The sequence below is a fragment of the Macrobrachium nipponense genome, chromosome 29 (genome assembly GCF_015104395.2).
Source record: "Macrobrachium nipponense isolate FS-2020 chromosome 29, ASM1510439v2, whole genome shotgun sequence".
NCBI classification, from domain to species: Eukaryota; Metazoa; Arthropoda; class Malacostraca; order Decapoda; family Palaemonidae; genus Macrobrachium; species Macrobrachium nipponense.
Window position 1 is genome coordinate 36,268,385 of NC_061092.1, and position 12,500 is coordinate 36,280,884.

Genomic DNA, 12,500 nt, shown 5'->3' on the forward strand with positions numbered 1-12,500 from the left:
ATATATACACTGTTTTCCGTATTTAACACAAAGGATCTGCAGGTAACGAACTCCAACTTCATTTAGTACGAAGTCTTAAAATAGAAAGGGCACATCTGTGTAAAGTATTTAATAATTTATTACTTTGAGAACGATGTGATATAAAATTGCTTGAACATACAATTACAATAGTAAAGTAGATAATGCAGTAACTCAGTACATAAAACAATAATGTAATAACTGTTAATATCTTTAAAATAATCAACTAACGAGAATTTCTATAATAAATCTGACAAACGAAGAAAGCCATAGTACTGAAAAGAACATCTGATCTACCCTTTCGCATTTTGAGATAAGATGACCATAAGTACCTATAGGAGGGTGTGGCGTTCATAGTATTGGACTCAAACTGAAATGATCCGGTTTGTTTTATTTCGATTTGCCCAGCTTCGGATTTTTCCTCTTAGTTCCGTTTGTGTCAACTTGGATGACACCAGATCACTTTCAACTTTTCTCCTTCTGTTTGCGCACTAGATAAACTCATTATATTCCTATCACCTGTTCTATCGACCACTTGAAATACTGAAAATGATCCAGTGAAATACATAACTTCCGCAAAATCATCATGGTAATATTCTCTCAATCTTTTAATTTTTCACTCTGTGTTTCGCACCAAAAACATAGTACTTAAAATATAAACATAACTATCTAGCTTTATGACACAACGAGAGAGAGAGAGAGAGAGAGAGAGAGAGAGAGCGTGCATGTCTGTGCCATGTTTAAAGCATGAGTTGTTTTGTGTTTTGAGCAATCACGGAAATCATACCTGAGGAGTGCCACTTGCAATAATGACTTGAGAATCAGGTACAACCTCTTCATGATAGTGAGCAAATCGTTTCTAGGAAGACATTGATTCGAGTTGTTACAGACAATTTCGAGGAATCTCCGAAAGGATAATCTCAGAGTTCCATTCAAGCAATTGCGTTTGACGCAATAACGAGAGGGAAAATTAGCCGCCAAATAGATACGTGAAGGAAATGAAGTCATTACCTACGCTCCCGGTATGTGTGGGGCAAACTAGGCAACCAGGCAACTGATGGGATAAAAGTTAATCTGTAAACAAGTTTAAAAATACCAGAGTTGAAAAGGTTAATCTTTAAACAACAGAGACATATAAGAACTGAAAAAGTTAATCTTTAAAAAAAAGGAAAATATAAGAGTTGAAAAAGTTAATCTTTACACAATTGAAAAATACAGGAGTTGAAAAAATTATTCTCTAAACAGCACAAAAATACAGGGGTTGACAAATTTCGTCTTTAAACAATTGAAAAATGCAGGAGTTGAAAAAGTTCATCTTTAAACAGCTGAAAAATATAGGAATTGAGATAGATAATCTTTAAACAACTGAAAAATTAGTTGAAAAGTTAGTCGCTAAACAACTGAAAAATACAGAAATTGAAAATGTTAACCTTTAAACAACTGAAAAATATAGGAGCAAATTAAATTTGATCTCCAAAACAAGAGAAAAATGCAAGAACAAACGTAAAATCTGAAATGATTTAACACAAGACAGAAGGAAAATTATATAACTATTGATGCAACAGTAAAATAATACTCAACGTTTCAGAGCGTAAAATGACATTTCTAGACACATTCACAATTAATCTTGCATTCATGTTAGAAACAAAACAAAACACCTCAAAATAACATCAATAAACGAGAATCCCTTCACAAACAAACAACATTATCAACACACAGATGAAAAAGAACCGAAAGATATAATTTATCACGGAAAAACCTTTCCAGTGCCGCAGCATCCAGCCACCCAACAAATTATCAGAAAAGATAAACACGCAATAAGACTGGAAATAAGATAGCATATTAAACACTGGAATCAAATGCAGCAGCCATGAAATTGGCTGCAACTCCAAGACTTTCACGGCGCTGCTCGTGTGACTCCGATGATTCTTTCATTCTACTTTATCACTTGGGTTTATTTACTGTCTCTCTCTCTCTCTCTCTCTCTCTCTCATTTCCTGATTCTACTACTTATAGATATATATATATAATATATATATATATATATATATACACACATATATATATAAATATATATATATATATATATATATATAATATATATAAATTTATATATATATCAAAATATAATTTACTTTACAAAATAAATGAGGAAATTTCTTTAAAATTAAAGACCCTATACCAACAAGTCTTCGGTCCAATCTGATTTATAAATGACAGTGCAGTGGTTGTGATGCCACTTACGTTGGAAAAGCTAACAGATCAGCTTGGATGAGATGGTATGAACAACTTGGTAGGTCATTTCGTACAGGCAATTATCTTACAAGACCTATAGTTATAGTGCAATTAGGGAACACAGCGAGGAGTCTGGTCACCCTTTACATATCGATGATTTTTCTATTTTAGCCTCTGCCCAGTTTGCTACAGACCTCGACATTTTAGAAGTTTTACATTCTGTTAAGATAAAGCCTTTCTTGGCTAGAAATGTAGCTGTTACCTCACTTTTGTGTTTTTAGTCTGCATCCTGCTGGTTTGTATATCGACTTAGTATATTTACTGTTCTTTTGTACCATCCGTTTTTGTGACTTAAATTTGCATTATATTTAATTATATATATATATAAATATATATATATATATATTATATAGATGTATACGATATATATATATATATATAGATATATATATATATATATATATATATATATATATATACACACACACACATATACTTAAGTTAAGATGAGATCTTTGTTATTACAAATACTTGAGATGATTTATTTTATGGAGTATATATGTAAATGTGTGTGTATGTATAAGTATACACACACACACACACATATATATATATATATATATATATATATATATATATATATATATATTATGTATATGCACTTATAACTTATATTTGCATGAGAATATCTCAAATCCCTCTGCCTTTGTTCTTGCATCCCGGAGGGAGAACAACAACCAGTGCAGGAGAAACAACGTTATTTTCGTATGCAAAATGTTCACGGATTATCTGCCTTAACTCATCCAGAAGTTTAAATGCGCCCGGATAAACAATCAAAATCTAAAACAAACTGAAATTAACAACAGGAAAGTTGTGACATTGTTTCCGTATAAAACGGAATAAATTATTCATACGAACGTGGATGAATATGAAAGGAAAGGAAGAAACCCTTTGCTCTCTATACTAGAAATGATTTCCAATTTTATATTCTGAAATTATTATCCTTTTTCCATCTTTCTCCATATTCTAATTCAGATGTAACCAAAAGGATTTTTGAGGATCCAGCTAAGGGTCAAATTCAGTAACTAATGACATTTTTGCTGAAAGCTGAATATGTTCCGAACTTTACTCTTGAGATTTAAGAACGCTTAAGATAATTGGTAAAAATACTCAAATTAGACTTCGAATATAACATTTGAAATCTCAAACTGGTTACCATGGAGCCTCGATTGGGGTTATTCTAAAGCTCTTAAACAAAATTTAAGACAAATGATGTATGATGAGTAAAGTAAAACTGAATTTAAAAACAAGAAGGGCTGAGTATAGCCTATGCATCACTGTCCAGTGTTGCTCGTTTATTTCCTGTCATTCAGCATAACTCTCCCTTGAACCCTTTCTACTCCTAAATTCCAAATGCAATACAAGTACAATTTTACGTTAAGCAATCGAACGCTTGATCATTTAAGGCTATGATATAGAGCCGTGAATAACGCTCAAATACTTCACATATTCATTGCACATGAATACGAGCTAAATTTCTTGATCATAGCTTCAGTCTTCCATTACCTTTCGAAAGTTTTACTTATTGTCATTGAATGCTTACCGAAAACACGGAAAAGTCTATTAGTGTCTCATATTTTCGAAATATAAATGTTTTGGAAATATTCTCTTAGCTAAATGTTTATGAAAACGAGAAATGTTGGCGTCGGATAGGATTCACACCAAAGAATTTCAGATTCAAATTAACTGCATCCGGGAAGGAGAAAAAAAAGGCCGTATGCCCGCACAAATATGAATATGCATACGCAAAATAGCGCACATGGGGCGAGATCTGGAATAAACTTTTCTAAATATAAAGGAGTAGCAGAAGTTTAAATAAAAAAAACAATCTAAAGATAAAGGATTTCAAATAAGTATGAGGATGGGGCAGAATTCATTAAGCCACAAATGTCGCAATAACCCGTTTTCCTGTTGCAACTAAGGAGCCCTGGACGATCCTAGCATTGCAAGTTCCGAAAACCATGGATACAAAGGAGCCAGTTCAGAAGACCATGGACACAAAGGAGCTAGTTCCAAAGGCCATGATTCAAAGAAGCCAGTTCAGAAGGCCATGGATATAGCGGGACCAGTTCAGAGGAGAATGGATATAAGGGAAGCCAATTCAGAAGACCATGGATATAAGGTAGCCAGTTCAGAGGACCATAAATATAGGGGAGCCAGTTCAGAAGACCATGGATATAGGGGAGCCACTTCAGAATGCCATGGTTATAGGGGAGCCAGTTCAGAAGATCATAGGTATAGGGGAGCCAGTTCAGAATGCCATGGATATAGGGGAGCCAGTTCAGAATGCCATAGATATAGGGGACCAGTTAAAGCCGGGGAGCACCAGGTTCAGAAGCCATAGATATAGGGGAGCCAGTTTCAGAATCCATGGATATAGGGAGCCGTTCAGAATGCCAGCCGATAAATAAAGGGAGCCAGTTCAAAGAATACCATGGATAGAAAAGGAAGCCAGTTTCATGAATGGACCATTGGATATAAAGGGGAGCCGAGTTCAAGAAGACCAGGGATAAGTAAAGGAGACCAGTTCAGAAGGACCATGGGATAAGAAAGGAGCCAGTTCAGAATGCCAGGATATAGGGGAAGCCAGGTTAAACAGAAAGACATTGGATATAAAGGAGCAGTTCAGAATACCAAGAGGATATAAGAGCCAGTTCAGAATGCCATAGATATAAAGGAGCCAGTTCAGAAGACCATGGATATAAAGGAGCCAGTTCAGAATGCCATGGATATAAAGGAGCCAGTTCAGAATACCATGGATATAAAGGAGCCAGTTCAGAATGCCATGGATATAAAGGAGCCAGTTCAGAAGACCATGGATAGAAAGAAGCCAGTTCAGAATGCCATGGATATAGGGGAGCGAGTTCAGAAGACCATGGATATAAAGGAGCCAGTTCAGAATACCATGGATATAAAGGAGCCAGTTCAGAATGCCATAGATATAAAGGAGCCAGTTCAGAAGACCATGGATATAGGGGAGCGAGTTCAGAATACCATGGATATACGGAAGCGAGTTCAGAATACCATGGATATAGGGGAGCGAGTTCAGAAGACCATGGATATAAAGGAGCCAGTCAAGAATACCATGAATATAGGGAAGCTAGTTCAGAATACCATGGATATGAAGGAGCCAGTTCAGAATGTCATGGATATAAGGGAGCCAGTTCAGAATACCATAGATATAGGGGAGCGAGTTCAGAAAACCATGGATTTAAAGGAACCAGTTCAGAATGCCATGGATGTGAAGGAGCCAGTTCAGAAGACCACTGATATAGGGGAGTGAGCTCAGAATACCATGGATATAAAGAAGTGAGTTCAGAAGACCATGAATATAAGGGAGCAAGTTCAGAATACCATGGATATAGGGAAGTGAATCCAGAATACCTTGGATATAGAGGAGCGAGTTCAGAAGACCAAGGATATAGAGAGCAAGCTCAGAATACCATGGATGTAAAGGAGCCAGTTCAGAAGCCCATGGATATAAGAGAGCGAGTTCAGAAGACCATGGATATAGGGGAGCCAGTTCAGAAGACCATGGATATATGGGAGCAAGTTCAGAATACCATGGATACAGGGGAGCGAGTTCAGAAGATCATGGATATAGGGGAGCCAATTCAGAATGCCATGGATATAAAATAGGGGAGCGAGTTCAGAATACTATGGATATAAAGGAGAAAGTTCAGAAGACCATGGATATAAAGGAGCCAGTTCAGAAGACATTGGATATAGGGGAGCCAGTTCAGAAGACCGTGGATATAAAATAGGGGAGCGAGTTCAGAATACTATGGATATAAAGGAGAATGTTCAGAATACCATAGATATGAAGGAGCCAGTTCAGAACACCATGGATATAGGGGAGCGAGTTCAGAAAACCATGAATATATAAAGGGAGCGAGTTCAAGAGGTACCATTGGATATAGGGGAGTGTTTAGAAGACCATAGATATAGGGGAGCGAGTTCTATACCATGGATAGAGTCGGCCAGTTCGAAGACCATGGAGATAGGGGAGCGAGTTCAGAATACCATGGATATACAGGAACGAGTTCAGAAAAAGGTACCATGTATATAGGGAAAGGGAGCGAGGTTCAGACTAATGGTTGGATATAGGAATGGAAGTTTTCAGAAGACCATGGATATAAAGGGGAGCGAGTTCAGAATACCATGGATACCATAGGGCCGGAGTTCAGAAGACCATTGATATAGTGGTAGCAGTTCAGAAGACCATGGAAAGGATAGGGGACTAGTTTCAGAAGACCATGAATACAGGGGAGCGAGTTCCGGAGGATACCATGTATACAAGGGAGCGAGTTCAGAAGACCATGGATATGGGAGCAGTTCAAAATACCATTTGGATATAGTGGGAGCGAGTTCCAGAAGATCATAGATTTAGGGGAGCGAGTTCAGAAAACCATGGATATAAAGGAGCCAGTTCAGAATACCATGGATATAGGGGGGGGGGAGGCGGGTCAGGAATACCAATGGATATTTAAAGGACGAGGTTCATGGTTACCATGGATATAGTGGAGCGAAGTCCAGAATGTAATGTTGGCATATAAAGAAGTGAGTTCAGAAGACCATGGATGGATTTTAAGGGAGCGAAGGGGTCAGAATACCATGGATATAAAGAGCCAGTTCAGAAGACCATGGATATTAGTTGAGCGAAGCTTTCAGATACCAATGGATAAGGGGGAACCGAGTTCAGAAGACCATGGAATACAGGGGAAGCGATTCAGAATACCATAGATTACAGGGGGAAGCGAGTTCCGAAGACCTGGATTATAGCGAGAGCGAGTTTCAGGGAAGACCATGGATTATAGATTGGAGCGAGTTCAGAATACCATGGATATGATGAAGCCAGTTCAGAAGACCATGGATTTAGGGGAGCGAGTTCAGAATACCATGGATATAGGTGAGTGAGTTCGGAAGACCATGGATATAGGGGAGCTAGTTCAGAAGACCATGGATATAGGGGAGCAAAATCAGAAGACCATGGATATAGGGGAGAAACTTCAGAATACCATGGATATGATGAAGCCAGTTCAGAGACGATGGATTATAAGGGGAGCGGAAGTTCAGGAATAAACCAATGGGATATAGGTGAGTGAGTTCTGTGAGTGAGTTCGGAAGACCATGGATATAGGGGAGCGAGTTCAGAATACAATGAATACAAAGGAGCCAGTTTAGAATACCATGGATATAAAGGAGCCAGTTCAGAATTCCATGGATATAAGGGAGCGAGTTCAGAATACCATGGATATAAAGGAGCCAGTTCAGAATACCATGGATATAGAGGAGCGAGTTCAGAATACCATAGATATAGGGGAGCCAGTCCAGAAGACCATGGATATAAAGGAGCAAGTTCAGAATACCATGGATATAGGGGAGCGAGTTCAGAATACCATGGATATAAAGGAGCCAGTTCAGAATGCCATGGATATAAGGGATCGAGTTCAGAATACCGTGGATACAGGGGAGCGAGATCAGAATACCATGGATATAGGGGAGCGAGTTCAGAATATTATGGATATAAAGGAGCCAGTTCACAATGCCATGGATATAGGGGAGTGAGTTCGGAATACCATGGATATAAAGGAGCTAGGTCAGAAAACCATGGATATAAAGGAGCCAGTTCACAATGCCATGGATATAGGGGAGTGAGTTCATAATACCATGGATATAAAGGAGCTAGGTCAAAATACCATGGATATAGGGGAGCCAGTTCAGAATACCATGGATATAGGGTAGTGAGTTTAGAATACCATGGATGTAAAGGAGCCAGTTCAGAAGACCATGGATATAGGGGAGCGAGTTCAGAATACCATGGATATAAAGGAACCAGTTCAGAAGACCATCGATATAGGGGAGTGAGTTCAGAAGACCATGGATTGAAAGGAGCCAGTTCAGAAGACCATGGCTATAGGGGAGCCAGTTCAGAAGACCATGGATATATGGGAGCAAGTTCAGAATACCATGGATACAGGTGAGCGAGTTCAGAATGCCATGGATATAGGGGAGCGAGTTCAGAATACCATAGATATAAAGGAGAAAGTTCAGAAGACCATGGATATAAAGGAGCCAGTTCAGAATACCGTAGATATAAAGGAGCCAGTTTAGAAGACCATGGATATAGGGGAGCCAGTTCAGAATACCATGGATATAGGGGAGTGAGTTCAGAATAACATGGATATAAAAGAGCCAGTTCAGGATGCCATGGATATAGGGGAGCCAGTTCAGAAGACCATGAATATAAAATAGGGGAGCGAGTTCAGAAGACCATGGATATAAAGGAGCCAGTTCAGAAGACCATGTATATAAGGGAGCCGGTTCAGAAGACCATGGATATAGGGGAGAGAGTTCAGAATACCATGGATATAAAGGAACGAGTTCAGAATACCATGGATATAGTGGAGCGAGTTCAGAATACCATGGATATAAAGAAGTGAGTTCAGAAGACCATGGATATAGGGGAGCGAGTTCAGAATACCATGGATATAAAGGAGCGAGTTCAGAAGACCATGGATATAGGAGAGCGAGTTCAGAATACCATGGATATAAAGGAGCCAGTTCAGAAGACCATGGATATAGGGAGCGAGTTCAGAATACCATGATTATAGGGGAACGAGTTCAGAAGACCATGAATATAGGGGAGCGAGTTCATAATACCATGGATATAGGGGAGCGAGTTCAGAAGACCATGGATATAGGGGAGCGAGTTCAGAAGACCATGGATATAGGGGAGCCAGTTTAGAAGACCATGAATATAAAATAGATGAGCGAGTTCAGAATACTATGGATATAAAGGAGCCAGTTCAGAATACCATAGATATAAAGGAGCCAGTTCAGAAGACCATGGATATAGGGGAGAGAGTTCAGAATACCATGGATATAAAGGAGCCAGTACAGAATACCATGGATATAGGGGAGCGAGTTCAGAAGACCATGGATATAGGGGAGCCAATTCCGAATGCCATGGATATAAAGGAGCCAGTTGAGAATGCCATGGTATAAATGGAGCCCAGTTCAGGAAATTACCAAGGTGGATATTAAATGCGTGGCCAGTTCAGAAGACCATGGATAATAGGGAGCCGAGGTCAGTAATCACCAATGGATCAAAATGGGAGGCGAGTTTCAGCAAGACCATGGATATAGGGAAGTTTGAAGTTTCAGAAGACCATGGAATATAGAAGCGAGGGTTCAAGGAATACCATGGATATAAAGGAGCCAGTTCAGAAGACCATGTATATAAGGGAGCGAGTTCAGAATACCATAGATATATGGAAGCCAGTTTAGAATACCATGGATATAGGGGAGCAAGTTCAGAATACCATTGATATTAAGTAGCCAGTTCAGAAAGGACTTATGGGAATTAAAGGAGCCAGTTCAGGGAAAACCTTCATGGATTATAGGGAGCAAGCCCTTCAGAAGACATGAATAGGAGGGGCGAGTTCAGGAATTACCATGGGTATTAAGGTGAGCCGAGTTCAGAAGGAACATGGTATATAGGGAAAGGCAAGTTCCAGAATTACCATGGATATAAAAGCAAGCCAGTTCAGAAGCACCATGGATAATAGGGAAGGGGCGAGTTCAGAATACCTTCCACTGGATATTAAAGAACGAGTTCCAGAATTACCATGGATATAGTGGAGCAAGGCTTCAAGCCAGAATACCGTGATTATTTAAAAGAAGTGAAGTTCAAGAAGACCATGGATAATCACGGGGAAGCGGGGAGTTCAGAATACCATGGATATTAAAGGAGCCGAAAGTTTAAGGAGACCATATATTTAGGGAGAGCGAGTTCGAGAAATTACCAATGGAATAAAGAGCCAGTTCAGAAGACCAATGGATAATTAGCGGACGAGTTCAAGAATTACCATGGAATAGTGGGAACGAGTTCAGAAGGACCTATGAATATAGAAAGGAGCCGAGTTCCAGAATTACCCAAATGGCCCATATAGGGGATCGAGTTCAGACAGAGACCATGGGATTATAGGGCGCCGTAGTTCACGAAGACCATGGATAATAGGGGAGACGAAGTTCAGGAAGACCATGGATATTAGGGAGCGAAAGTTCAGAAAGACCAATGGGATATAGGGGAAACGAGTTCAGGAATACCATGATATAGGGGGCGAGTTCAGTTCGGAAAGAACCATGGATATAGGGGAGCGGAGTTCAGAAGACAATGGAAATAGGGAGCGGGGAGTTTCAAGTTTAGGACGATAATAGGGAGCCGAAGTTTCAGAAGGACCATGGTTACTATAAGGGTAAGCGACTTCAGATACCTATGGATATGATGAAGCCCGTTCAGAAGACGCATGGATATAGGGGACGGGGGAGCGAGTTCAGAAGACCATGGATATTAGGGGAGTACCGTTCATTCAGAAGACCATGGAAAATATAGAGGGAGCAGTTCAGAAAGACCATGGATATAGGGGAGCGAGTTCAGAAGCCATGGATATAGGGGAGCGAGTTCAGAATACCATGGATATAAAGGAGCGAGTTAGACGACCATGGATGATAGGGGATGCGAGTTCAGATGACCATGGATATAAAAGGAGCCAGTTCAGAAACATGGATATAGGGAGCCGAGTTCAGAATACATGGATATAGGGGAACGAGGTTCAGAAGACCATGAATATAAAGAGCGAGTCAGAATACATGGTATAGCGAGCGAGTTTTCAGAAGACCATGGGATTATAGGGGAGCGAAGTTCAGAAGACCATGGATATAGGGGAGCGAGTTCAGAGACCATGGATATATGTGGAGCGAGTTTCAGAAGACAATAGGATAGTAGGGGAAAAACGAGTTCAGAAATTTAACCCCAAAATGGATATAGGTGAGTCAGTTCGGGACTCGATGGATCTAGGGAGCGAGTTCAAGACATGAAGAGGGGAGGCGAGTTTAGTAACCCATGGATATAGGGGAGCGAGTTTCAGAAAGACCATGGATATAGGGGTAAGCGACTTCAGAATTAACCTGGAGTATTATTAAGCCCAGTTCAGAGACGGATGGTATAGGGTTAGCGAGTTCAGAATACTATGGATAGAGTGAGTGAGTTTCGGAAGACCATAGGATATAGGGGAGCGAGTTCAGAAGTACCAGGCTAAATAAAGGAGGGTCAGTTCAGAATACCATGGATTTATAGTGGAGCGGTTCCAGAATATAATGGATATAAAGGGGAGCAGTTAGGAATTTACCAAGGAGATAAAGGACCCAGTTTCGAATTCCATGGATATGGGGAGCAAGTTCAAGAATACCATGATATTAAGTAGCCAGTTCAGAAGACTATGGATATAAGGAGCATGTTCAGAAAACCAGGATATAGGGAGCGAGTTCAGAAGACCATGAATAGGGCGATAGCGAGTTCAGCAATACCATGGGTATAGGTGAGCGAGTCAGATAGAAACACTGGATATAGGGGAGCAAGTCAGAAACATGGATATAAAGGAGCCAGTTCAGAAGACCATGGATTATAGGGGAGCGAGTCAGAATACCATGGATATAAAGGAACGAGTTCAGAATACATGGATTAGTGGAGCAAGTTCAGAATACCTGGATTATAAAAGAAGTTGAGTTCAGAATACCATGGGTATAGGGGAGCTGAGTTCAGAATACCATGGATATAAGGGGAGCGAGTTCAGGAAGACCATGGGATATAGGGGAGCGACTTTAAGAATAACCATGGATATTAAAAGGAAGCCAGTTCAGAAAGACCAATGGAGATAGGGGAGCGAGTTCAGGAATACCATGGTATAGGGGAAACGAGTTCGGGAAGACCAGAATATAGAGGAGCTGGTGATTCAGAATACCAGGATATAGGGGGAGCGAGTTTCAGAAGGACCAAATGGATATAAAAGGGGATAAAGAGAAGTCCAAAGGACCCCGAACCATGGATATAGGGGAGCGAGTTCAGAAAGAACCAGGGATAAGGGGAACCAGTTCAGAAGACCATGGATATAGGGGACGAGTTCGAATTACCCATTGGATATAGGTTGGAGCCAGTTCCGAAAGACCATGGATATAGGGGGAGCGAGAGTTCAAGAAAGACAATGGGAAAATAAAGGGGAGCCAGTTCAGTGGGGCATGGGATATAGGGGAAGCGAGTCCGGGGAGGCGAGTTCAGAAGACCATGGATATAGGGGAGCGACTTCAGAATACCATGGATATAAAGGAAGCCAGTTTCAGAGCCA

At 40.1% G+C, this 12,500-nt stretch overlaps 1 protein-coding gene across 1 annotated transcript; it reads left to right on the forward strand.

Annotated features, from left to right (window-relative positions):
• The first annotated feature begins 5,008 nt into the window (after positions 1-5,008).
• Positions 5,009-5,596, forward strand: LOC135206314 (uncharacterized abhydrolase domain-containing protein DDB_G0269086-like). Its single transcript, XM_064237737.1, has one exon. The coding sequence runs from the start codon at positions 5,009-5,011 to the stop codon at positions 5,594-5,596; it is 588 nt and encodes a 195-aa protein (XP_064093807.1).
• Positions 5,597-12,500: the final 6,904 nt, after the last annotated feature.

What these genes read in the sequence shown, in the direction of transcription:
- LOC135206314 (XM_064237737.1), top strand. Translation starts at nt 5,009, where the DNA reads ATGGATATAAAGGAGCCAGTTCAGAATGCCATGGATATAAAGGAGCCA.